This window comes from Python bivittatus, unplaced genomic scaffold (genome assembly GCF_059951505.1).
Source record: "Python bivittatus isolate LINGU-HERP-01145 unplaced genomic scaffold, Pbiv_v1 ctg000700_np1212, whole genome shotgun sequence".
Classification (NCBI taxonomy): domain Eukaryota; kingdom Metazoa; phylum Chordata; class Lepidosauria; order Squamata; family Pythonidae; genus Python; species Python bivittatus.
In genome coordinates this window covers 100,709,041-100,735,695 of record NW_028277098.1, presented here as the reverse complement: position 1 = coordinate 100,735,695, position 26,655 = coordinate 100,709,041, and the positions used below count along the sequence as shown (strand labels likewise).

At 46.1% G+C, this 26,655-nt stretch overlaps 1 protein-coding gene across 3 annotated transcripts; it reads right to left on the bottom strand.

Annotated features, from left to right (window-relative positions):
- GMEB2 (glucocorticoid modulatory element binding protein 2) lies at positions 1-25,299 on the bottom strand. Of its 3 annotated transcripts, none has more exons than XM_088154161.1 (10): positions 25,116-25,299; positions 21,146-21,306; positions 16,359-16,456; positions 9,093-9,220; positions 7,434-7,537; positions 6,990-7,147; positions 5,611-5,682; positions 4,093-4,230; positions 2,923-3,045; positions 1-1,760 (listed from the first exon to the last, which is right to left on the bottom strand). In XM_088154161.1, exons 2-10 carry the CDS (start codon positions 21,277-21,279, stop codon positions 1,114-1,116), a joined length of 1,602 nt encoding a protein of 533 aa, XP_088010287.1. In that variant the 5' UTR covers positions 21,280-21,306; positions 25,116-25,299; the 3' UTR covers positions 1-1,113. The 3 variants fall into 3 exon arrangements, with proteins under 3 accessions (XP_088010287.1, XP_007437845.1, XP_025028669.1); XM_007437783.4 differs by lacking the exon at positions 25,116-25,299 and adding an exon at positions 24,231-24,843; XM_025172901.2 differs by lacking the exon at positions 25,116-25,299 and having other exon boundaries at positions 9,093-9,215; positions 21,146-21,171.
- Positions 25,300-26,655: the final 1,356 nt, after the last annotated feature.

Sequence of the window (26,655 nt, the reverse complement as noted above, 5' to 3'; positions counted from 1 at the left end):
AAGCTTTGAAAACAAATTTTAATGTTATCCAAGAGACGTGATTTTGCTGCTTCTGATAGGCCAACTCACACTGCAAGAATCCAAGCCCTTGTAGCTTCTGACAGCAGATGACGCCTCTCCCAAGGACCTCTTCTTTTTAAATCCTCAGTTATCAAGTCCCTCAAGTCCGCTGGAACAATCAGGAGCTCCCATTCACCTTTCTTTTCGGCAAAATACTCTTTTCCAGCCTAAAGTGCTGCTGCATGGCGGATAAGGCTTGGTAGCTGCAGAGGGCAGACCAGGTGGGGCCAAATCAGCCCTCCGCCGAGCCAGCGGGAACCCAGGCAGTCCACCTTTGGCAGTTTTGCTGTCTCTTCCTCTTGAATGCCCTGGGGCTGAGATGCAAGCTGGGAGCTTGACAAATTGATGCTGCAAAGCTGAGAGCGTGGATGATCTGGGTCTGCCTACCACTGAACCCTAAAGGGAGCCACGCTGTCCCCCTTCCAAGCCCCACCCCTCCTCAGAGGACTTTCCTGTTTTTAAGCTGCTATTCCCCATCCCCTGCGCCTTCTGCAAACTGAATGGGACTCCTTATACATTTAATCCAAGTGCGAATGCCAGACTCCCTCTCTCCTCATCCATTCTGGCAGAGAAACAGTCCATCAGCCACATAACAGAACACGCAGGCAGCCACCAGAAGCAGAACCCCTCTTCTGCCTGCCCTGAAATGTTTAAACTATTCTTGTCTAGCTGCCTAATCCTTTAGCGTTCCTGGTCCTGTTAATGTTTTTTCCTTCGAAACCTATCTTGGCTGCCTCAGTTTTTCTACATGCTCTTTGCTCCACTGGAGCTGGCTAGAGATGGGACAGTGCTTACAAGCTGCGGATGGAAAGATTATAGCCTTTAACGGTTCCTAGGGAACAAGTGTCTCTTTCCTGCCCCTTCGGCGATGTTCTCCCTTCATTTCTCTTTTCTCTCCGCCTTTCTCTGCTTTATTATTTCAACCTCACTACTCTGCCATCAGCCGATCCGTTTCCCTCTCTCTCTTCCCAGCACCCTCTTCTTCTTCTTCTCATCTGAGGGATGGGCACGTAAGCCCGGAGCACTCCCAGAAAGTGGGTCAATGTCCGTGTTTCATTTCTGCTGAGGCTCGTCTGCCACGGTAGTTACCTCAATGGTCGTGTGCTCTTCCGCTGCTGAAGTGCCTTCCACCACACTGGATGGCACAGCCACGATTGTACTCCCCCCGGGAGACATCTGTGTCACGTTCTGGATGGCCGTGCCCAGTCCTGGAAGGGTGAGCAGCTGGAAAGGGCTCATCACTTTCACCACAGTACTGCTGTCCTGGATGGCCGCCGTGCTCAAGACCGTGAGGTTGGACGCGTCGGGGTGGATCTCCACTGCGCTGGGAAAAGTGGATCCCGCCGATGCTAAGATTGTGTATCCGCCCAGCAGTGGGGAGGCCGGAGAGCTGGCTGATGTAATCTGTGCGGTGGCCTTTCCGAGAGTCGACGCTGGGAGAGCAGAGACCACTTTGCCAATGGGCAGGCTGGCCAGCTGGGTGACCGGCATCCCTGGAGCCAGAGCAATCTGTGCTGACTGAGTCAGGACTTGGGAGGTAATGGCAGGGGGCCCTGACGTGGCACGGGTCAGCCTGGGGCGTTTCAGAGGGGAGGGAATGGAGACGGGCGTCAAGGTCATCAGCACGTTGTTGAGGTGCTGGGACTTGTGCTTCAGTTCCTTTGCTCTCTTGCGATGCTCGTCACACTGCTGCTCCAGAGCTGGGGAGGGAAAGGCGGAAAGGAGGGGGAGAGCAAGATTAACGCCACGGGTGCTAAGCAGGACACTGAAAAAGTCAAAAGGCTAGACTAGACCAGACTTGGCCTCCTCCCCTTACACCGCCTAGTACCTAAGAGGTAGGGTGCTATTAATCATTTGAGAATAGCGCACACAATGACCTTGTTGTGATAAATAATGTAAGCAGAACATCAAGCTAGTTGATATCCTTTTGTCTGCAGCACCGATTTCCTAGAACTGGAAACTGAAGAAGGAAGATCTGCCTCTCCTGTTAGGACAGAAATGTCTGACTTGACAGATTAGTAAAAAAAACTTAAACGAGAGTCAAGTCTGTCTCCAAAACTGGGATTTCCACAAATTTCACAGGGAACTGGACAGTGTAAAAATTTAATAAATAGATATATTTGCCCATGTAATTTACCTATTCATTCCATTTGTATCTCACTGTTAATCAAGAGGGGTTGTTTCCCACTCTTCATTGTATCCCCACAACAATCCAGTGAAATAGATTTATAACTATTATTTACATTCTGCCTTTTGGAATTACAGTACTTTCTTCTCAAAGCAGCTTACAAATAATATCAACTGCTGTAAATCTTCCCATAGGGCGCTTGGTGGTAACGGGCCTGCCGAGGATGGGGAGGGAAGTCTGGCTGAGAAATCTCTGGGGCAGCCATCTTGGCCTTCTGCCCTCCTCCAAAGAACAATCGGTGGGACAGCCTTGTGAGGCTGGAAGAGGAAAGCGTTCAGTTGGAGCAGGCTCCTGGGGTGGCTGCTTTCCTCTCCCACAGAATTAAATGGGGAACCAGTGATGACCCCTAGGTCACAGGGAGCTTCAGTGAGCAGAGAGGTGAACCTGGTCTCCCCAGTCTTAGCTCAACACTGACCACTGAACCACAGAGTCATAATCAAGTCCAAAGTCCTATTCTGGGCAATCTGACCAATACCACACCCCCTCCCAGACACTTTTTGCTCAAGGCTAAACATCCTCTATATCTTTATTTATCCCCCTTAGAACTTACATTTCCAGTCTCCTGATATCTTTCTTTCCTTTCTCTAAATCCATCGCAAAGGGTGGTGCCTTCTCCATAGGTACCTTATCAGGTACCAGGACACAAGTAGAGAAACAGGACTAGGAGACAGTACCTGCTAAGTCTCGCGTATACTGCTTTCTGGAACGGTCCATCTGGCACTTGTGGCTGGCTAAAACTTTCTTCACTAGGTCTAGCATACCAAAGTTTTGGACTGTGTTGTTGAGCAAGACGGCATCTAAAATAAATATGAGATTAAAAAGCAAAATGCCCTAATGGCCAACAGAAATCATTTTACCCACAAACATCCACAAATCCACCAATCTATCTTATTTGTAGGGGTGGGAGGAAAGGAGAATGTAGGAATTTTCATTCACCAGGCCCCAAACCTCCAGTTCCTCGTTCTTAGCTAAGATGAAGCAAATGTAGCTGTGTTTGCTCTTAGATTTTAAGCCCTCTGAAGCAGGAGAGTGGAATAATTGTTTTACTTTTCATACTCTATAAAGCATCATATATATCAAAGTCAATGTAAACAGAAAATTATGGTAATGCAATTATTGCGTTTAACTATTTTTGTACAGTAAGGAATGACCATACAATAAAAATAGAAGTTAATTTCTGTATTACATAGTTAAGGTACTTTTTATTATCCACCTTCAATGATTTATTATACGGAACTCAGTTTTCATATATGCTGATCCTAAACTTTTTGCATTATGAACTCTGTGCTCAGAATAAGTTGTGCTAATTACACACATCTGCATTACTAGATCCACCATTCTGGATTTTCCAGCAATCTAAATGCAGGATTTGAAAAAAAAAATAGAGTTCTTTTAGCAAATGTCTACAGACAAAGGCCAAAAACAGAGGAGATGGAGGCACTGTGTGAAGCAGGACTTTGACGGGAAAAGGACAGGACACTGTAGAGATCACTGGGATTCCATAACATGATCCACAGAAGTCATTCACGTCCAGGATGCCCTCTGACTCCTGAATGTTTAACAGATAGGGCTCTTATCTTTCTAAGGAACCATGAGAACTAGAAGCTTGTTTAATTTTAAGTGAAAGCTGAGAGTATCAGGACACTGATATTGACAGTGGATGCCCAGTTCAGATTCCATACACAAAGCCCTAAACCCATAGCCTACTTTTGGTTGCTAGCTCCCTAATAAAATCACCATGAGCTTTAACTCTGTTATTCTTAGAAGACACACAAGTAAATAAATTTTAAGAAACTGTAAGTAATTTGTTTGCAAAGTAAATCACTGCGATAAACAGTTCTTACCACTGAGCTGTAAAGGGAGATCCTGAATTCTTTGCTGCAGGCCTTTCATGGCTTCCATTAGTTCCATGCTGAATTCCTGGACCACTTCTTCTAGCAGTCCTGCGTCTTTCAGACCTCGCCAAAATGTAAACGTATCATCTGAAGAAAAAGTAGAGGGCCCTTGACAACGAGAAGGGTGGCTGGGGGAACCCAAGGGGCTGCTTCCTGCTATACCCCATAATCCTATTCTGGAGATGGTATATTCCAGGACCACATTTTGACACTTGACTACTGGTAGGGTTTCTTACAGAAGACCTCAAGTAATAACTTGTAAGGAACCACCATCCATAAATGTCAGAATAAGGAAGCTTTAAGAGATGTAATCTACCCCATTCACAAAAAATCAAGTGCTTAAAAATATGACTTGTCTTATGTTACAATCAGTGAATCAAAGGCAAGAAGTTGCTGTCAGGAATAGAGCAGATCAGTGAAACGTTGCACAAAACAGTAGAGGGATGAAAGGCTTGTGGGCACGGCCACCCCTCCAGGATCCCTCCTGTGACCCTAATGTTGGTGTCTCCCTGACATTCCCCTTGGTGCTGATTTTGCCACTGGGAATTCCAGGACGTCTTCTACCAGAGTTGGGCAAGTATCTGCCGCTGATGCGGTTTTAGATGCCAGTCTCCTTCTTGTAGGGTGGGGAAGGAGCCAAGGAAAAGCAGCACCTGCCTTGCCATCATCTCAAAGGAACTGGCTTCTAAAAGGTCTGAGGGGGGCACCCTGGCTGGCAAAACAGGACAGGTATTTTCACACTTCAGGATGAATGAGGGAAAAGATGCCCCATGCCCAGCCAACAGCAGCATGCAGCCCCCAGCCACTTACAGGGCAGGGGAAAATAGGCTATCTGAGGCCACAGGGTGCCTACAAGTACTTTCCTTGGCACTTGGTAACCTCCCTGAGATTCTCCCAACAATAAATAAATGGAAAACCAGATGCTGCAGACCAAGAGACTGCCTCTAGCATCATTATTATTAAAAGAATGGTTCTGGGCTACACATAAATCAGAGGCATCCTTAGAAAAAGAAAAGGGCAGGAAATCCCAGGGCTGTCAGCTAAACTGAGAAGCTGAAAAACATTCCGACAGACGGCCATGGTATATCATTTCCCTATCGCTGCTAAAAGAGCTACATGGACGCATCCCCTCTGAGACCTGACTTTTATGACAGGTAGTAGGCAGAGTTCTCAGGAATACAAGAGTGGCAAGCTGCCATCACCCAAACCACCAACCTCCCCCCAAATTGTCCAGTTATCAGTATCTCTTCGGTACTCGGACAGGAGTCTCTTCCCATCCCACCCAGACGTGCCAAAGATTTGACCCCAGAACTTGCTTCAAGGGCTCTTCCACTGATCTATGGCCCTGCATACAGAAAGACAACGCAGCTGTCAACACATCTGCATCTTTTTCTTCTTCAAAGCCTCTCAGGTTTTGCACCAAAGACCCTGGGGGAGGGACTAAGAGCAGACCCCTACGAGCTTCACCTCCGATAGCAGTGGTCCACTCGGTGGTATCCTCGCAGGTTTCTATGGTGATTGTGGCAGGAGAACCGTTTACTGCAATTAAAGTCAAGCAACCATTATCATTTGTCCTTGCAAGAATCTTAACTCTTTTACTCTTTAAAAAAAACACATTTTCAATTTCCCTATATGTTTGCCGGTACGGTTGGAGAAAAATCCCTGTTCCCCCTCAAACATTTCTAAAACCAGGACTAAAATGCTCAAAGATTTTGATGTTATGCTTATGGGAACTTGTTTAATAAAGCCATGCAGATTTTGAAAATGATTTGGAAGAAGTGCTTTGGACCTCGTGTGAATGTGCTACCTCTCTCCTGTTCTTTAAGTAGCTTGTCTTTTTTCAGGGTTCCATATGACCCTGAAAAAAAGACACTACTGCTTTAAAAATCAAATTAGCCTTCGCGAGTCAACTCCTTAAATCAGTGTGATCTCTTTTTCCAGGGTAATATAAAAGCATGAAAAATGCTGAACTCCTTTAATAAATACTAGGGAGATGTTCCTTGCATTTCCAAATCATATTCAGAGATTGTACAGGTGTATTGTTGAATGTTGACATGGAATATTAAGTTCTGATTTATTACAAGATGATTCCAATGCTTCACCACCCCAGGCTAGGCTGAAAGATCCTGGCTAGACTCATGGAAATCTTCTTGCTGCCTTTGAAACTTCCACCTTTCAGAAACTAAATCATTAAGAGAAGAAACCTTAAATGAAAATAAACAAATGATTTAGCCAATCAACTGCCAGACTTGGAAGAAAGCCCAATTAAAAGAGCACTGCCCTGTCATGGAGGAAGATACAAAGTAGTCAAAATCAAAGCTTTCAGAAAGAGAACAAAGCCTACTAAACTTTCTTGGGTTAATCTTTTACCCACATAACAAATGAAAAGGCCAAAACAGGCGCTGAAAAACTAGTTGGAGCACTCAGCACACTCCTTCTTCCCCTTTATGTCCTGCTCGGGATATGAGTTAACCCAAAGCCACAGCATGTTTAAAATGCCCACAACCATGGTTGAGGAAGGAAATCGGTGATAGTCAAGAGCATCTGAGTGCACCAGCTGGCACTGCTTTAGGAGGGCTTGGGAAGGGTTCAGACCGGTGAGAACTGAGCTGCTGACTGCCCAGCCATGCCCTCAAAACTGCAGGAGGCGGACCGATCTGACAGGCATTCCTGATGTTAGTCGTAAAACATCTACAGAAGTTTTAACTGCTTTAGGGAGAAAAAGGACTCAATTGATTTTTTTTAACATGGTGAATTTCTGGTGGAAATTAGAACTGCCATTCCAGTGTCTCAGCTGTGGCCCCTCCTTTCATTCCTCTGTCCTTGGGTTTTGCTTTTCTACATACCATCTGCAGAGGCTGGAGTGAGAGGAATGTACTCTGTTGATGTCTGGCTGCTGAGAGAGACTCTAGCTCCAGTCAGATCGATTTTAGTGCTGCGGCAGGTGTTAGAGCAAACTTTTGTGTGCTCGTAGAAATCCAGCTTGCCTGAATCCATGATTTTCCTAAAACACACAGAGGGGGTGTGAATGCCCAGGTGAGCCATGTGAAAAAGCAACATACCGAAAACTCACAGGAGGTAAGCTTTCATGCGCTGGCTGCAGCCTGCTTTTAAGTGACAGCTGAACCCAACCCTTCCGAACGGAGACCCCCTTCAAATGGCTGACAGGGGACACGGGGCAGGGCCTGGTGAATCCTGCTTCCTTCAGGCGCAAGATTGGATATACGCACTCCAAGGCCTAGATCAATGCTTCCTTCCGCATATGCGCACACACTTAAGCAGTGGTTTACCTTAGCATGATCCCGTTCATTCGGATCGCTCTCTTCCAGTCCTTCAAGGTGGATTTGCCAGCCAAATGGACAAATTCCTTAGGACTTATCAAATGATTGTCATACTGCAAGGAGAGAAAGGATGTAGCATGAAGAGGGAAGGCAACAAAGCCACGTAATGTAACGGTATGTGGAAAAGACCTTGGGAGACAGAGGGAAGAGCCACAGCTAGGGCAACAGTCGGATAAGAGGCAGCTGAGCCTGCGAAAGGAATGGGGGCCTGGCAAATGTCTCAGAAGGGACCCTCCCGAGTTTCTTGGGATGTAAAGGCAACGGGGAAGAAATGTACTTTCAGACTTGCAAGGTTCTGTTAATGTCACCTTCCAATAAAGTAGAATTAGTTTCTCTGGGGGTGCTTCCTGTCTGGACTATCTCACAAGGATGACACATAACAGGAGACCCATTTCTTCCATGAGCTGGCTTCCACAGACCCGGCTGCTTCTCATGGACTGCTACAGTCCCAATGCTGGAAGCAACTCCTATGGGATACCTCACCAACATCATGCTGGGAGAACAGTTACCTAGAAGACTCACAGTTGCATCACACAGAGGCAGGCAGAATAGAGACTGAACAGGGAAAAGAACATTGCTTCCTACTGCCTCTACGCTAAGGCCCCATCCTCGCCCTCCAGATCCTGCACCCAATGTCTGATCCCCTCCTTGCTCTATGACATCACTGACAATGCCCATCCTGTGAAACAGATAACCAAGCTGCTTCTCTCCCCCACCGGATGTTCTTGCAGATCAGCCACTGCCTTAACAAGGTCTCAGCCCACTTGCGACCTCATCAGTCACACTGCACGCTCTACATTGGCCAAGAACTCCAAAGTAAGCTAAGAGTCTAAAACAAGGCACTTTCTCCAAAAGCTCCTCTCTCATAAGATCTGGAGAAAAAAAGTTCCAGTGGCCCAATAGGCAGCATGTTGGATTGAACCAGGCAGCTGTAAATTCAAGTTGCTGCGTCTCTCTTTAAGCCTCAGTTACCTGGTTGTAAAATGGGAACAGCAGCAGTCTTTCTCCGAAGCTGGCATGATTTAAAAAGATTAAAAAGCATGTGCTAGAGAAGAGATTAAAGATAATGTCTCTGTTCTTCCCTTCATGATCACATCCCCATTTTGATGCTGTGGATTGTTTAGATTAATTATTCCACAGGGGCTTCACTGTACATCTTTTTATTATGCCTTTTATGGTTTCCCTTTCCTGCTCTTCCCTTTTAGTTCATTTTATTGTAAATTAGACCAGAGCTTGCAGCCTTGGTCTTGTTCAGCTGGTCGGTGCTTTTTCCAGAGTATTTCATATGGTCACAGAATGGGAACCTGATGCAAACGGTTTTTTGGTTTTCATTCTTTGCAGAATGACACATTTTTGGCGGGAGGGAGGCAAGCAGGCAGGAAGGGCATCTAGGAAAGAAAAACCTTCCATGCAAACCGTGAGGGCAAGTTGGAAGCTTTGTGGTCCAAATATCCCTCGCCTGCTGCTAAGCAAACGTGACAGCCAGCCAATCCATTTTTCGCTGCAAGGATGGGATGTGTTCAGATTTTGCACAACAGTCCATGAAAGTGGAGTGAACGAAGACGCACAGCCCTGTTTTGTTTTCTAGGCCTTTAAGAAGGATCTCACCTGCACGCACTTCACATTGATGCCAGGGCAAACAAACTTCCGCCATATGAGGTTGGCTTTGCTGTCACCACATGTGATGGGATAAACCACCTCGGCTTCCATGCACTCATCTCCTTCAGCCATCTTCACTTCAAGGTGAGGAATCAAAAGGATATTTTTAATTAAAAAAAGATGACAAAACCACAGATGACTAATTATGATGATGTTTAAGTTTAAAGCACTCAGAACAAAAACTGGGCAGGCTGAAAAGGTATTATCCACACCTCTACATTAACTGCCACCATAAAACCCAAAGCAAGACTATGACTCTGCAGGTAAATAAATGTAAATATAAAGATATATTATTTACATAGCTTGACCATTATATAGGATGCAAGAAAGTGTGGTAGTAAGCTTAAAGAGGCACCTGTTGGCCTCCATAAAAGGCTCCCATCATTCTCTGCCAATATCAGTTTTAAGGAGATGTTAGATCAGTGTTGTCCAAACTTGGCCACTTTAAGATGAGTTGACTTCAACTCCCAGAATTCCCCAGCCAGCCTGGCTGGCTGGGGAATTCTGGGAGTTGAAGTCCACTCATCTTAAAGTGGCCAGGTTTGGACAACACTGTTTTAAATGTTTACCCCATGCCTATATATACACCTATAATTGCAGGGGGGAAATTTGGGTGTCAGTATGAAGGGTGTCAGGATGGACTAACTATCCCGCCCCAAATTTGTTTTAAGTTCCATACCGTTATCTGCCAGCCCACTCTTCCACCTTGGCTGCTGTGCGGAAGAAGGCTCTCAGCAAAATGCGGCTGCAGTAAAAAGCTGTACTCTTGCACTCAAAACCTTTGCTTCATAAAATTATCATGCTAGTCACTGAAACGATGTTGCCCTTATTGGTTCTTAAGTCATGCTATCTCCCAGAGCAAGAGGTAACGTTGAACTGGCATTCACTTTAAGGAAGAAATGGAGATGAATTTGGAATAAGACAATGGGATGATAAAACATGCAATACCCAAAAGGGGGGTATGCAGGAAGGCATAAGTAAGTAAATTATCTATACTGCCATAGGCCCAAAATGCAAAGTCAAGACAGGAAGCACCATTTCCATGATGTCAGAAAAACAGGCAGGTCCAAAGGAAGCCAAGCTAACTTTTTTAATAGTAATTTTATTAAAAATTATGATTACATAAAAATACAAACAAAAATAACAAATCTAAAAGCCTCGTCATTTCAGTCCTGCTGTCAGCAAAAGTCCATTAAGCGTTACCAGAGATAACAACCTATCTATTTTAACCTTGATCAAATAAACCAACTTTACATTCTTCCTTTTACTTCTAACAATCTTGATCTTTAGTCCCTTCAAATAATGTCCTGGAACTTGATTTCTTTTCATTTTTTCTTTGTCCCTTCTCACAAAATATTTGTATATCTCTTTTAATTATTAAGACATCAGCTGGTTTCTTTTGTATGCCCAGTGTAACATGTTTTTCCATGTCATTCTTGTAGCCTGTCATTTTTAAATCCACTTTCAGATCAGTTTCAATCTTGTCAGGTAGAACTTGTTCCTCTTCCATAATATCTTTTAAACACAGTCTATCTATACAGGCAAACACTCTTAAAATTAACTTCTGGGTCTATTGTTCAAAAAATATCCTTATTTATTTATTTATTTATTAAATTTTTCAGCCGCCCATCTCCCCCCAATGGGGGAACTCTGGGCAATTGACAACAAACATTAAAAACATAAATAGATATAAATACATAAAACATTAATTTAAAAAATTACTAAAAAGGAGGAGAGTCCAAGAGGATGAAAAATCTGAGGCTGAAGGCAGAAGACCTCTATGGGGCTAGCCATCCCCATGCTTGAGGTATTCCCTCCCCACCCCAGGCCAGGTGGCAGAACCAGGTCTTCAAATCCCTCCGGAAGGCCAGGAGTGGGGGCCAATCGCACCTCCGGGGGCAGAATGTTCCAAAGGGCGGGGGCTACCGCAGAGAAGGCCCGCCTTCTGGACCCCGCCAGTCGTTCTTTCACTGAGGGGGTCCAGAGCATACCCTCTCTGTGTGATCGGGTGGGACGGGTTGAAGTCATGGGGGAGAGGCGGTCCCTTAGGTAACCTGGTCCCAGGCCATGTAGGGCTTTAAAGGTGATAACCAACACCTTGAATTGGACCTGGAAGCAAACACACCCAATGCAGCTGGCGGAGCAGAGGTGTTACATGGGCCCTCCTTGGGGCTCCCAAAATAGCCTGCGCGGCTGCATTCTGGACCAGCTGTAGCTCCCGAATACTCTTCAAGGGTAGCCCCATGTAGAGCGCATTGCAGTAGTCTATCTGGGAGATAACAAGGATGTGGGTGACTGTTCGAAGGACATCCTGATCCAGGGTGTAACTGATGCACAACCTGAAGTTGTGCAAAGGCCCTCCTTGCCTCAGCTGCCATCTGCTCTTCAAGCAGGAGCTGTGAGTCTAGGAGGACCCCCAGATTATGCACTGGGTCTGTCTGGGGCAGTGCCACCCCATCCAGCACCAAAGATGACAAAATCCCGGATACAGAGGAGCCATTAACCCACAGCCACTCGGTCTTGCCAGGGTTCAGCCGGAGCCTGTTGTTCCCCATCCAGACCCTCACAGCCTCCAGGCACTGCGAAAGGGTAGCCATGGCATCACTTACTTCACCAGGGATGGAGATGTATAGCTGCGTATCATCAGTATATTGATGATACCTCACCCCATGATGACGGATGATCTTGCCCAGCGGTTTCATGTAGATGTTGAAAAGGAGCAGAGAGAGAACCGAGCCCTGCGGCACCCCACAAAGGAGGGGCTGAGGAAGGGACCTCTCACTCCCTATCAGCACCAATTGGGATCGGCCCTGGAGAAAGGAGGCGAACCAGCACAAGACCGTGCTGCCCACCCCCAATTCCCTGAGCTGTCAAAACAGGATACCATGGTTGACGGTATCAAAAGCCTCTGAGAGATCAAGGAGAGCAAGGATGGTCACACTTCCACCATCCTGCTCCCGCCAGAGGTCATCCGTAAGTGCGACCAATGCCATTTCCATTCCATATCCGGGCCTGAAACCTGACTGGAAGGGATCCAGATAATCTGTTTCCTCCAGAACCCTTTGGAGCTGTGATGCCACCACTTTCTCAACCATCTTCCCCAAAAAGCGGAGGTGGGAGACTGGATGAAAATTGTCCAGCACAGTAGGATCCAGGGAGGGTTTCTTGAGGAGGGGGTGCACCAATGCCTCCTTAAAAGCAGCTGGAAACACTCCCTCCTGCAAGGATGTAGTAACCATCGCCTGGATCCAACCACATGTCACCTCCCAAGCTGCTTTCACCAGCCAGGAGGGGCATGGGTCAAGATGGCAAGTGGTGGCCTTCACAGTCCCCAGGATCCTGTCCACTTCCTCAGGAGCAACAGGATCAAACCGTTCCCAGATAAGTGGGTACGAAGAGTCCCTCGGTGTCTCCCCAGACCCTGCCCCACGCTTGGAGTCTAACTTGGAAAGAATCCAAGCAACTTTATCCTGCAGATGCTCCGAAAATTCCTCTGCACGGCCCTGCAAATGAACCCCCACATCCCCCTTACCAAGGAGGGCCCTAGTGATCCTAAACAGGGCTGCCGGGTGGCATTCTGTGGATGCGATAAGGGCGGAGAAGTAGTAGCACTTTGCCACTCTTATCGCCACAAGGTAGGCCTTGATAGCGGCTCTAACCTGTGTTCGGTCGGATTCGGTCTTTGTTTTCCTCCAGCGGCGCTCTAGACGTCTCTTAACCCTCTTCAGCACCCTCAACTCCTCCGTGAACCATGGGGAGTGTCGGGGCCGATGTGGCAAGAGAGGTCGCATAGGAGCGATCCTGTCCAAGGCCCCGGCCACTTCCCTATTCCAGGCAGCAGCCAAGGCCTCCGCTGGACCATGCAGCAGATCCGTGGGAATATCCCCCCAGCTCCTTCTGAAACCCTGACGGGTCCATCAGGCGCTGGAGGCGGACCAATCGCATGGGTCCGGCCTCCCTGCAGAGGGGGGTGGTATAGGAGAAACTCAGGGTCACCAGGACGTGATCTGACCATGACAATGGGGAAAGCTGTAGATCTCCCCTCAGATCACTTTGCCATTCCTCCGACAAGAAAACCAAATCCGGCATGTGGCCACTGTCTCGGGTTGGGTCCTGCACAATTTGAGACAGGCCCATGGCCGCCATGGTAGCCATGAACTCCCGAGGCACCTCCGAGGACCCCCCCAGGGACGGTAGGTTGAAGTCCTCCAGAACCATAAGCCTGGGGAACTCTACCACCAGCCCCGAGATGGCCTCCAGCAGCTCAGGCAGGGAGGCTGCCATACAGCAGGGAGGCTGGTACAATAGCAGAACTCCCAACTGTTCACGGGCGCCCAACCTACTAAACAGTGTCTCACAGCCAGAAACTTGTGGAGCAATGCCCCTGAAGGCCACTAGAGATTCCCGGATCACAACAGCCACCCCTCCTCCCCTGCCCTGGCATCTCGGCTGGTGCCATACCGAGAACCCAGCTGGGTACATTTCCGAGAGGGGCACCCCCCCGGGTCCCAGCCAGGTTTCAGTAATGCATGCAAGGTCTGCCCCCTCCTCAGTGATCAAGTCACATATGAGGGGGGCCTTGTTGTTAACCGACCTGGCATTAAGCAACAGCAGCCGAAGGCCAGGGCCCCTAACAAACCTGCTGACCAGGCTCTGGGAATGAGCCAGGAGGGCTGGAACACCCCACTGGTAACACACACCGGGGGCGTCTTCCCCGAAGATGGCCCGCCCTCCAGCTCCCGCCATATTGTCTCCTACCCGTCACCACCTCGATAGAGTAGCCCACCGCATAATCCCCGGGGGCTGTAGGCCCAAATTCCTCCACTCCTGAACCTCCGGGGTCCCTAACCCGGGGCAAGGGTCCCTCCTTCCAGCCACTCATCCTCATTCACACCCAAACACTCACAGGTGAGAGAGGGTCGCCCCGGCACACAAGCTCGCGCTCTCGGCGCCGCCAGGACCCACCCCCCACCAAACCTTACGCTCCCACACACCCTCTGCCACCCTACATGACCTCTCTCACTAGTCGGCAGGGTGGACCTCCCATTCACTCCCTCACACCTCCTGTCTCCCATCCAGAAGGTGGATCCTGATCCTAATATCCTCATGCACTCCCCAGACTCTCACTCCCGGGAGAGAGTCCCAGACTCACAGTGGAGGGACCCATATGTCCAATGTTAAAATATTTTGCTTCATTCTGTATTTGTTGAGTTTGAGTGTTCTTCTCCTTTAATTGTAATCTTTAGTTCCTTCTAGTTCCCTCCAGTGTCCAACCTTCAAAGTCCTATCTTTTGTTTTTTTAAAAGAATTCAAAACAAAAGCATTTTCCCATGGGAAGAATCTTATAATTAATTCCAAAATCTTATTTCAAATTTATCTGGACCCTTAGTCTATTTGTAACTTTCTAAAATCAAAGTTTTAATCACCCTTTTGCTGTTTATTCAAAAAAAAATTAAGTCCTTAAACTTGTATTTAAAACTTCTTTCACTAAGGACTGAAGGATACTCACACTGTTGATCCAAAGGTTCCTAATAGTTGAAAAGCAGTTAACTAGCAATTTCCAAAAGTGATTAGAAAAGGAAGCATGCGGACCCAGTGTCCTTTGGAAGACACTGACCACGGTTTCAGCAAGATAGCTATTCCCTCAACTCTGAGAGCTCTAAACCAGACAGGGACTGCTGTCTCGCAGTCTCCTCGCAAGGAGCAACTGTCTGGAGCACTTGTGGGAACTCTCAAGTCCTATCCTTGTCCGGAGAGAAATTACGAAGAGCCGGTCTATTCGCCGGCTCCTCATTCTCCTGCGGTCGTCGGCTCCGCTTTTAGCAGAGCTGTCTTCAGTTCGCCATTTCTTCCCTGGAAGTCCCCCCAAAGCCAAGCTAACTCTTAAACAAGGCAAACCGTGTTTTCTGTTTCTATAAATTCAAATGAAAAACATGGGAATCTTCTGCAAATATAAATACACAAACTTTTTATATGGTTATATTTAGATGTAGCCAATACTCACACCCAGCTATTAGAAACGTGTTTCTCGTTTCCTGAGCACCTAAGCATTGTTCGGATTCTAGATGGCAGTCCTCTGAGCAGCAAATTTGCTCCCTTTATGCAGAACTGAAAAGACTGGGCCCCTACTCATCGGAAGAGACGCCAGAGAGCTGCTCAAGCAAGATAATAGCTTCCAAAGGTGATCACCCCAAGATATGGATTTAGGAGCAGCTGTTTTAGGATTAAGCAATATTTTCCATGAAAGACCACATACAACAGAAGGATATAAGTAAGATGGCAAAATACATTTATCTTATTCTGCATGGATCACTTTGGCATATTTTGAACGAGGTATAATGATTTGGGGTGAATTTTTCAAATCCTCCCTTGTCTATGAAGGTCCCTTAACAGCAATGGAGCCTGTTACACTAATAACACTACACCAGGACCTTTTAAAACCATGGTTTGCTGAAGAAGCTACAATGGCTGGGTTCACAGATTGCACTAAACCAAAGCCAAATAAAATGCACCCAGTCCCTGTCTCTCTACCATGAATGATTTTGAGAATAAAGTAGGAAGGAGATAAGCTGCCTTAAGTTTCCAGATAAAAAGCAAGACACAAATGAAACATACAAACAAATGGAGCAAACACTTTGAGCCGTTTCTCAATATCCTCTTACATTTTAGAGCTGTTAGTGTGTTGCCCCAATACAGGCTGGGGGAGTTCAAATGTGGGCCACAGAACTCCGTGGGTGACTTTGGGCCACTAGTTCACAGGAATTTATTTGTTTGTTTGTTTTTCAAATTTAGATACCGCCCATCTCACAAAGAAGTGACTCTGGGCAGTATTGGAATTGTTGTTGTGGGGATAAAATCAGGGAAGGGTGCCTTGAGCAATCAGAGGAAGGATGGGCTATACAATGACAACAGAAATAGAAATAAATAAGAACTATCTCTGCAATCAGAATAACAATAAGTGCAATCTTTTAGGACTTAGCATTCATTCCGTATGCAGAGGAAGGTTGGTGGAAGTGCCTAGCATTTACTGCACAATACTAATATTCTCCCCTCCTGGTGTCTTCTTAGATATGCTGAGATTACACAACCCAGTGGACATTCTGAGCACTGTAACTAGAACCTTGCCCGTTGCAGCTAGTTTGGGAAGATACCAATATCCTGATGCCCATGATTGCAATACAAAAGAACCCCTGCTTGGCCATTCACCACACTTACCTAAAAGGGCTTCTTTCAAATGTGCAGAGGCTGTAAAAGCTGCAGCTGCTGCAGCAGCGGCATTTTCTGTCTCCAGGGTGTCTTCATTGAGGTCACCTCTTGTCAGAGAGATAGACACAAACAGAGAAGAAATAATATTAGTGAAGCTGCTCATGTTATCCATTTTCCTCTAGAAAATTACTTCTTGCCTCTCTAAGCTATTAGTACCTAGAAATCTGAGGAAATAAGCACACAGGCCTTTCAGCATATATTCTCCCATCTTCTGACTATGTATCATAGTTTCCCAGGAAGCTCTTGTCACTAAGAAAGTTAATTTTCAGCAAATGAGCAAATTCAGTCTATCAGACAAAAAAAAAGCCTTAAAATCTTAAGACTTTGAGGCTTGCTTCTTCTAGACAAATACAAAAAGCTGGACTTGTTAAGGAAGCTGGCCACAGGATCTCCCTGAAAAATATGTAATGCTCTGAAAACCCACATTATCATATTTCACCATTCTGAGGAGCAGTTTCATAATTTTGTAAGGTCGTAAGATGAAGATATGAGAACAATTTACATGAAAACACGAAAAACTTCCAGTATTTTGAGCAGATATGGAGACACACTGGAACTTTTCAAGGATCAGAATACTTGCTGAAATCTATTAAGGAGCAACCCATGACATCCTTCAAGCTGAGACCCAAGTAGTCAGCGGAAGGTGGACCTCCACCCATTCTGTAGAGGTAGTCATGTGTTTACAAAATGTTTACATGAGACTAGTGGTGCCCAGACATGGATGTGGGTGTGCATTCAAATCCCAGGCCTCTGCAGATAAAAATAACATGTGGACACATTGAGATGCACGTATGATAACAAGTGTCAATCATTAAAATCCCATTGTACTTCCAGAAGTGGTACTGTGAAAAGGAAGACAATGAAGAGGAGTTATTAACTATTTTAACACTTTTATTCATGAGCAATTCAGGAGAGAAAATATAGGCCATTGTTCTCAGGCAATATCCAAGCCTTGCATGCAGAAGATCCCAGGTCATCCCCTGCTTTCTCAAACTAAAAGAGTCTTGGGCAGCAGTTCCAGGAAAGACTTGGCTAGTCTTTTTAAGAAACTATGCTCCATAATTCAGCTGCATAATTTTCAACTATTTTCAGCAAGAAACATGTGAAAACAATGTAAGCCATGAAACAGTCCCAATGCAATTTAACAAAGGGAAGGCCCACCTCCTTCAGCCCCCGCTAGAAAAAGATGGGCCTGTTGATGCACATGGAGGCAAACAGACTGATGTGCAGTTGTTGCCCCACAGACAAGGCCACTGTGGCCTCCAGCTTCAGCACAGCCTCAAGTTTCCAAAAAGATAGATAGGACTTGTGTAAGCCTTTAACCACATTGGCATATCATTTTGTGCTTCTTATTATTAAAAAGCAAAGAAGCCTGTCCATTGTCAGGTGTATACAAACACCAGTACGTAGAATACTCAGTGGCAAAAAGCTCCTGGCCTCTAAAAAACAACAGGCAGATAGGACAGGCAACTGCATCTTTCATCTTCTGGCTGCATAAAGCACCGAGCCTGACATTAGCACAGAGGCATCATCTTCCTCTCAGCATCTGCTAACAGCAGATTACACCACAATCATCCTGGATATGACGCTAACTTGCTTTGTCTGCCACAGTCACCAACTATTTCACTGGCAGGATAACATCCCAGATTTATTACAAGGGTACAGCAGCGCACTCAGGCTGCAAACCAGCGCTCAGGAACATCCATTCTCACTAACCTACTTGCCAAACAGGTCTCTAACTCACAAGAGAAAGGTGTGGCATTTTGCATGTATTTTAAGATGTTGCTAGTAAGATTAAAGCAAAATGTTTCTGGCAGCACATTATATATGTACCTTCTCAAAAATGAACCTTGCAGAACTCAGTGGTAATTGCAGTATTTTGGACACTTTATTAAGTGCGTACATTAAAGACTGACTGGTAAGATTCCATAGGTTGCCTGAAATCCACTTAGTCTACCTGTTTGCCCATTTTTTTCCATATGGCAGGCTTGTGTGAAGTCAGCTGGAATCTGCAATAACAGCCATAACCTTTAGAACTTCTTTTTAAGAGATTAGGTTCCAACACTTTTCATAAAGGCTATAAAGCCTGCCTGTTAGGAGATTTTCAGCAAAGATTAGACATTTTAAGATCCCCCATGTTTTATATTTGCTTTTATCTTAATTTACAGCAGCCAGTTGGAAAATCAGTATAAAAATGTTTAAACAAAGAGACCAACTATCCACAGAAAGCCAATTTTATATTAGCTCTGTATATCTTTCTCTTTTAGTACCAGCAGTGTGGAATGCATAAAGAACTGTCAAGTGGAAGCAGAAAAGCAGGGAGCTCTATTTTTTTCTCATCTTTGTTTCATGAGAGTAGTTCACGTGATTTCTCTTTCGCTACCAAAAAAAAGTGTTCGTTTCTTCAGCTTAGGAAACCAGAGAGAGGGTCGTTATTCAGACAAACCCACCTAATCCTACTATTAAACAGCTTTTTGTATGGGCTGTTTCTATGACAAAATTCATGGGTGGCCGCACAGCTGATTTTTGCAAGGAAGTCACATTCAGAGGTTTCTCTCCAGAGAATTCATAATGCAAACAGGGAGAAGGTGGGAGAAAATACCAATGAAGTAGGTTCTGTTCCTAAAATTGTTTTTATCCATCACTGGGAAAACTGTTGCGATCCAAATCCGAGAAAGTATGTGGAAGGAATTAAAGCAAGAAATATAAGGTGAATGACTACACTGCTATGTTGTTAGGGACTGGAATAAGGAATTTCTTCACCTGAGTTTGATAGCGTGTCTAAATTATGTCTTTAGAGCATTCTTCAAGTAGAAGACAGAACATCACCTACTCCTGGGTGTGGCCGAGAAAGCAGAACCTTGCTGTATTTCCTAGTGCTAGGGAATGGCAGATTGCAATTCATACAACCTAAATTCTGGCATGGCTGCCAACAGTCTTAGCTTGGCCCCAGCACAAACTTTTAAACATGGAACACTTCTTCTCATCATAAAGGGACAGCTTGCAGGGAATGGTCAAAGCTGATCTTCTGCTTTGCTCATTTTCATTTTAAAATGAGATGCACAAAAGACTCTGCAATTTAAGGACATCACAAAGGCATGTGTTTCAATGTGGCATTATTCTCACTGGATCTCCAAGAACTTATTTAGTTATTCCTTTTCTATACAATATAACAGGGCCCAATAGGCCTGAAAATACTGTTTTCTGCTGAGTAAGACATAACGTTGAAAATTTTGAGATAAATGGTAGGGTGTCCCATTATTTAGACAAAAGAGGACCTCCAATTTCTTATTCCAGTCAGCCTTTAAAATCTGCATATCAAATTACTTTATTAATACAAATATTTATACAGATTCATTGTGGGCATTTTTTCTCGTTAGACTTAATGATTTCTACTAATTTAGGTATCTCTAAAGCTGGTAGGAGAGGGGTGTTTCTGGAAAGATGAGTGAAAAACATAGGGAATGTATGCCAGCAAGGTCACCCAAGGCATGAAAAGTCATCCCAGCTGCTCAGATAAAGCAAGCAGGCAGCAAAAGTGGGCAGCAGCGATACAGGACGATGCTGGAGACGGATGATCACTTTAGCGGCAATGGCAAGGACATCATTTCACACTGGCAATGGTAATCTATCCGTGAGGACTTTAAGAGTCAACATTGACTTGATGGCACATAATCAAAACCGAAAATGCCACTGACCTATGCGTTCTGGGAAGAAGTAACTACATTTATTAATTTGACTTTGTAACACAAGGTTTGCTCTTGAACTACATACCTATTACTTGGAAATTGACAGCCAGATAGCAGAATAGGTTCTCCACACCCTTCTTATTGCTAATTCAACATCAGAAAGATAAATTTATGACCCTAATTACTCAGTAGACTGAAGAACTGATGTTCCTTGCAACTTATGAACAAGATGCTTACAGACATAGATAATGATTACAATGGTACAGTCATTACAACTAAAACTTTATATGCACATATATATATATATATGTGTGTGTGTGTGTATGTATAAGAAGCTATTATATATATATATACACACACACACAATGTTGTTTTTTCTTTTGTCTTCTATGTTTTCCCTTTGTTCTGTTTATTCAATTAATTAATTAATTAATTAAATACACTATGCAACCTTTCAAAGCTATAACTCTCTCTCCGAGGATAGTATTTTCCCATTGATAATTAACTACTGCTGGGTCTATTTCAACGAATAGAAGGTATGCAGCAGCTCAGAGGCGCACCAAGGTGGGGGGAGGTGTGGAGGTGTCCGTCCCAGGTGCAGGCGATAACGGGGTGCTGCCAAAGACACTAAGAGGCTAACAGTGGGCTTGGAGTCGGGGTGCTGCTGCTTGGGCCCCGGTCGGTGGCGGCGTAGCAGCGGTGGAGAAAAAAATGTATGCCTTCCAGTCAGTTTTGATCCCCAGTGACTGACCCCTGCAGCCTTCTTAGCAGCATTTTTCAGAAATGGCCTGCCCTTGCCTTCTTGCTAGGGTTGAGGGAGAGGCTTCATGCTGGCTTCGTGCCTAAGGTGGGTCTAGAATTCACAGAGTCTCCTGGCTTCTAGTCTGATGTCTTAACCACTACACCAAACTGGCTTTCAACAATGAAGGAGGGGGGTGTTAAAAGATGATCTGCTCCAGGTGTCAAATACGTTAGGTATGCCATTGTAGCAGATGCAACTCAGAAGCTACCCATCACACAAGCTAAAAAGCTCATCTTTTTACTCACCCGTGCTGGGACAAATTGGTGGTGACTAGGACAGTCTTCACTTCTTCCACACCACTGCCATCAACCACACTATCCGGAGTTGTTACCACGACAACTTCCTCCATATGCATACTCATATCTTGCGTCGCCATCATTAAGAAAGCCCTTCTAGAACCTTTACCCTGTAGAAGGAAAAAAGAGCAAGAGTTACCGCTCTACTTACTTAGTCTGAAAGCATTTCATCTTTTTCAGCCAGGATCAGAAACATCTTGTACAGTAGTATATAATTTCCACACTGTGCAAGCCAGGACAACAGTTGTGGGAGCATTTCTCTTCACGGTCATCAGAAATTCATTTTTGATGGTACCCACTAGATAGACTGAGACACAACTTCTTTAGCTTCCAGAAAAAACACACATTTTCTAAATATTTTACAGTTATTCTTATGCCTGCATTTGTATTGTACTCCTCTGCCTAGAAGATCCTCAAGTCCCCGATTTCTGTCAAGAAATTTCTCCATTATTAACTAGTGAGAGAAACAGGATTGGCGTTTTACGCTTGGTAGAGAAAAAAAGAACAAATTAAGCCCAACTTTTCTACTGCTTTTGACAAGAAAACACATTTGTTTACAACACGACCCAAAGTGATTACACTGATGACTATGACACAAATGACACCTGAAGACCAACATGTGGACTACAGTCTGGTGCTCCTAACTATGTTCCTACGGATTTAGCTGATGCATTTTTGTGGTTTGCACATCAGGGTTTATGTCTTGGCATACTATGTTAGCACAGCCAGTTGAGGTTAATTAAACAAATCAGTGAAAAAAACCATGACTTAGCACTAACAAAGAAAACCAAATCAAGGAAATTAGTTAAACCTGAGAAAATACAAGGCCCGTTCAGCGATGTGAATAGATTCTTCAGAGATTCTTTATATAACCCTGCAGATATAACACCCCAGCAAATGCATGTATAGAAAGATTTCAATAGGACAGGAGGCATCTCAGCTAACCACCATTTCATTTCAAAACAGTCTTATTCAATTAAGGAACCATCACAGGATAATTTCACAGGAAAAAGACAGTAACCAGATTTACACATTTTACTAAGCCATAAAACAATTGGTATGACTAGACTTCACTGCAATGTGGGAACCCAGCCCAAGCCACAGGAGAAATATTCTTGCAGTACCAAGCCAAAAAAGCACCTTTCAAATGGGAAAAATAGTGACTTCTAGAAGTGCTGCAGAACATTTGCAGTGTAAACCGATCCAGAAGCGCTATTTTATCAGCTAAAATGTTGTGGCAACTGGTTTGACAGGGAATAGCTGAGCCAACATCAAACATCCACTTCTACAACCTGATCGAGAATCCGGAAGGATAAACCATCTTTTACTGTACAAATAATAAGAGCAGATGTTTTATCCGAGATTTTGCCTCTGCAGAACCACTGAAGCTTAAAACAGCCATTTCTCTAAGGTTAATTTAACATTCTAGTTGGTTATTTGCCCACCCCATCTTTTGTTTAGGACTGCAGTTTTATTTGGAAGGAACGCCTGCTAGGAGAGATACAATTGGCAAAATGCAACCTGGAAGGGAGTCTCTGAAAAAGTTTCTAATGCAGCCCATTGAAGCAACCACATCTCCTATACATTTTCAGCACCTAAGAATGGAAAACTAAAAATTTCCTATGGGCTGAACTTAGGGAGGATACAAAAAGAGAGCTCATTTTGTCCACACCATATGGCATTAAATCAGTTAGCATTACCAACTGGTATAAAAAATCTTTCTGACCTCCATTAATTTCATCTACATACTGCAAGATTTCATTCTTCTGCCCCTTTGCATCACTTCCAATGTATGTTCCCTTAAGAGGAAATCCTATTGAGTTCATTATTCTCAAGTTTTCATATGGAGGACTGAATATTTTAAAATTAAACAGCCATTGCTTATACAAAAGATATTACAATACACAGGGCTGCTGGGCTCACTGATTATTTCATTTGCTCAGTCCATCTTTTTGCTAAATTTGTTGTACTATCCCAACGTTGTTTTTTCTTGCTGTTCCAGTTCCTGCAAAATGTTCTTGACCTCTTATGTATTTTTGAAATGGGTGCAACAAAACCCAATTATCACTCTTGGCCCACATTCAATAGTGAAAGCCAAGCATAAGGGAACACAACCATATCCCTGAAGGTAAAGGAATGTAGAACACTTTGTGTTTTAAAGTTATGTAAGATTTTTTAAAAAAATATGTACGAATGCAGCTACCAGGGAACAAGTTCGGCTCATGAGCATCTTTGCCTTCAACTGCCTGAAAGGTCTGATAACTGAAAAACAAAGCAGAAATCTGAGTAAACAATTAAGCCACAGGGATCTCACAACACGCTAAGCCTAAATGTTGACTCATATGTCAACATGTTTTTATCTTTTTATCTTTTAATTTAAATTGGTGGCTTTAATGTTTTAAGGTAGATTAACTTGTTATGTACACTGCCCAGAGCCACTGTGTGAATGGGAGCTACACAAATGTGATTAAATAAATATATCAATATCTCATTTCAAGCACTGACTAATTAATAAAGTGGTGGTTTTCACTAAGTCATAGTTTTTAAAACGTGCGGCTTAGCATTTTGCGCCACCAGTGGAACCACCGCACAGAACCGAAGTAACACTGCAAACGCTGAACACCAAAGCACATTTGATGATTTCTGGTGGAGGAGAGTCTACGGAAGACACTTCCGGCAGATACCGTGCACGCTCACTTGGAAGTCCCACTTGATCTTACTCCCAAGACATTTATAGGACGGCAGGATGAACTTGCTCGCAGGTGTAGGAATAAGCCTTGCGAAACTCAACAGAACACACTTCTGAGCAGAAACGCAATTAAATTCTGCCATCCTCCTGCTGCTTTCCGCACTCCCAGGTAAAAGCCTGGTTGAACATTCTGGAAATTCCTTCTGACTCGATGCACACAGAAGCATGTTTAGCACAATCTCAAAGCTGCGGGGGGGGGGGGATACATCTGGCTGCACATCCCAGAATGAAGAGGAATTCTGGGAGTCTGACGGTTCACAGTGTAGAAAAAGAAATCTTGTTTACCCCACTTCTTTGCTGCATCTACTCTGACGTTCGTCTCTCAGTCGATGCTTCCGTGGATTATTTTCTTAGTCTGAAGCTGGGGCGGGGTGGGGGGGCACCCCTCAAAACATCTGAGAATTTTAAATTTAGGTACTTGCTCTTCTCTCAGCCCGTAGCTCAGCCATCCTGCCGCGGCTGTCGCCCTTCGGAGGCGTGGGACTAGAGTCCCCCTCCCCAGCCCACGCGCCCGATGGGCTTTGTAGTCCAACCCGCCGGAAAGGCCCCGTTTGGTCAAGATCCAAGCTAGGAAATCCCGCAGAAAACTTCTAAGAGGAGCAGCGGCTCTTCTAGGCAGCCCAAGAGGAAGGCGGCGTCCCGTCCCCCCCGCCCGGGGCCGGCCAGACAGCTCCCCGCGCACCCCCATCATCCCCAGCCCTCGGCACCGCCGGAGTGTAGGACGGGCGCCGAGATCCCTCTCCCCCAGACGGCCGCGGAGTCAACGGGAGAAGCGCCCCGGGGTCTGGGCGCCGGACTCCAGCGCCCATCCGCCCCGGCCAGCGCGGGAAGGCGCGAGCGACGCGGACCGCTGGGCCTCCAAGCGGCCGCCGCGGCGGCGCGCGGGAGGGGGGAGGAGGGCTGGCCGCGCGCGCGCGCGTGCTCCCCTCTCGGCGCGGGAGGGAGGGAGAGGCGCGCGCGCCCATGTGAGACCAGGGAGGGGGAGGGGCCGAGGCGCCAGCGAACGCGGGGGGGGAGCGGGGGAGACGGCCGAGCGCGGCGCTCCGTCGTCGCCGTCCGCCCGCCCGCCGTTGCCGTAACGTCCTGACGCTCCGCAGGGATCCGCTGGCAGGCCGGCCGGAGTCGTCGGGGAGGCTCCCGCGACGGCTTCGGGAGCCCTCGCTCGCTTACCTCAGCCGCGGCCGCCCTTGCTCAGGTTCCAGCGCCGGCGGGGAGGGAGGGAAGGAGGGCGGCGAGGAGGGAGGAGGAGGCCGGAGCGCCCGCCTCGGCGGCCTGTGAGGGGAGCTGCGGCGCGCGCGGCCTCTGCTCGCAGCTGCGCAGGCGCGCCGCGCCCCCGCCGCCTTCTGCCTGCTGCGGCGTTGGGGCGAGGGTGGGAGGGAGAGAAGGAGGGGGGAGTCCGGCCAGCCGCCCACCCGTCGCCGGGGCTTTTATTGGGGAGAGGCTGCCGGCCGCCTCCCCAAGAAGAACCGCCGGGACTCCACGGCGCCTGCGCGGGGCGAGGGGCCCGCGCGGGGGAGAAACCCCGCCGCGCGCGCGCCCCCGCGAGAAAGCGTCGGGCGGGTAACGGGGGCGCCCCGCGGCGTGGCCTTCCTCCCCAATTTTTTCGGGTTCGGACTTCAGCTGCCATCGCCCCCAGGCCGCGTGGGCTAGGTCAGCTTATATCGTCGCGCGTTTGGAAAAAAAATAAACCAAGGTGCCTCTATGCGGTGGGAACCTACGCAGGGTCGGGCCTGGTTAGGGCTTGGAGAGGAGACCACCAGGAAATCCCAGGGCTGTGAACTCTCTCGAGAAGTGGAAAAAACATTCTGGAAGGAGGCAGGGACAATCACGGCCGTGCGGTTGCCAAGAAAGCGACATGGATCCACCCATGTCCTCAACCAGAAATCCAGCGCTTTGCCGTTATAAAACCATCCTGTGTTTAATGCAGATTGTGCTCATATAGGCTTGATTGCCTTATAGGGATGAGAGTAGGGAGCTGGGAATTAGTGTAATAAAATAAATAAATACTAGAAGTCATTGGGGGAATTGTTTTTCCTCTGCTTTTGTTCTTGGCATCTCCAAAAGCCATCCTTGTGTCTGCCCAATAAAATGTGTGAGAGAGAGAGAGAGATAGCCCTTAACCACCAAGTAGCTCACCAAGTGGCTTTGGACCAATCTTGCTCTTTCAGCTCAGCCTACCTCACAAGCTTGTGGTTGTGTAGGAAAATGGGAGGAGGAAGCACTATGTATGCTGTCCTGAAAAAAAGGCAGGACGTAAATCTAACAAATAAATACAGATGAACATATTTGTTGCATTATTTGTCTTTTTGTATTATGTGTCTCCATCTGTAGGAGGTTGTTATGATGTCCTTCAGTTTGTCAGAGAACAAATAAAGCAGACAGAATCAAAGTATGCTTAATTCCATTTGCCAGAAGTTCTGTGTCTCTGCCAATGCATCTGTTACGGAGGGTCCAAGTCATTGCTGTTTGGGTGGTTGATTTCATGGGCTCACACCTGTGAATCTTGAGGCATTCTCCTTCTACTGGTTTAAAGTTCCACATACATACCCTCAAAGCCATTGCTGTCCTACATGTGCTACTGTTCAGTTTGTAGCATCTGAAGGGAGTCAGATACGCTATCTTTGTTCTCAGGAGTGCCAGTACACAGCCCTCCACCTCTGGCGTTACCACTTTTCCCCTTTGTCAAAGTCGTCTGCTGATGAGAAGCAAG

Coding starts and splice junctions, on each gene's coding strand:
- GMEB2 (XM_007437783.4), bottom strand. Junction 7,538..9,092: donor TCAATGTGAAGTGCGTGCAG/GTGAGATCCTTC, acceptor CTCTCCTTGCAG/TATGACAATCATTTGATAAG. Junction 1,761..2,922: donor GTATACGCGAGACTTAGCAG/GTACTGTCTCCT, acceptor TTCCCTCCCCAG/CTCTGGAGCAGCAGTGTGAC.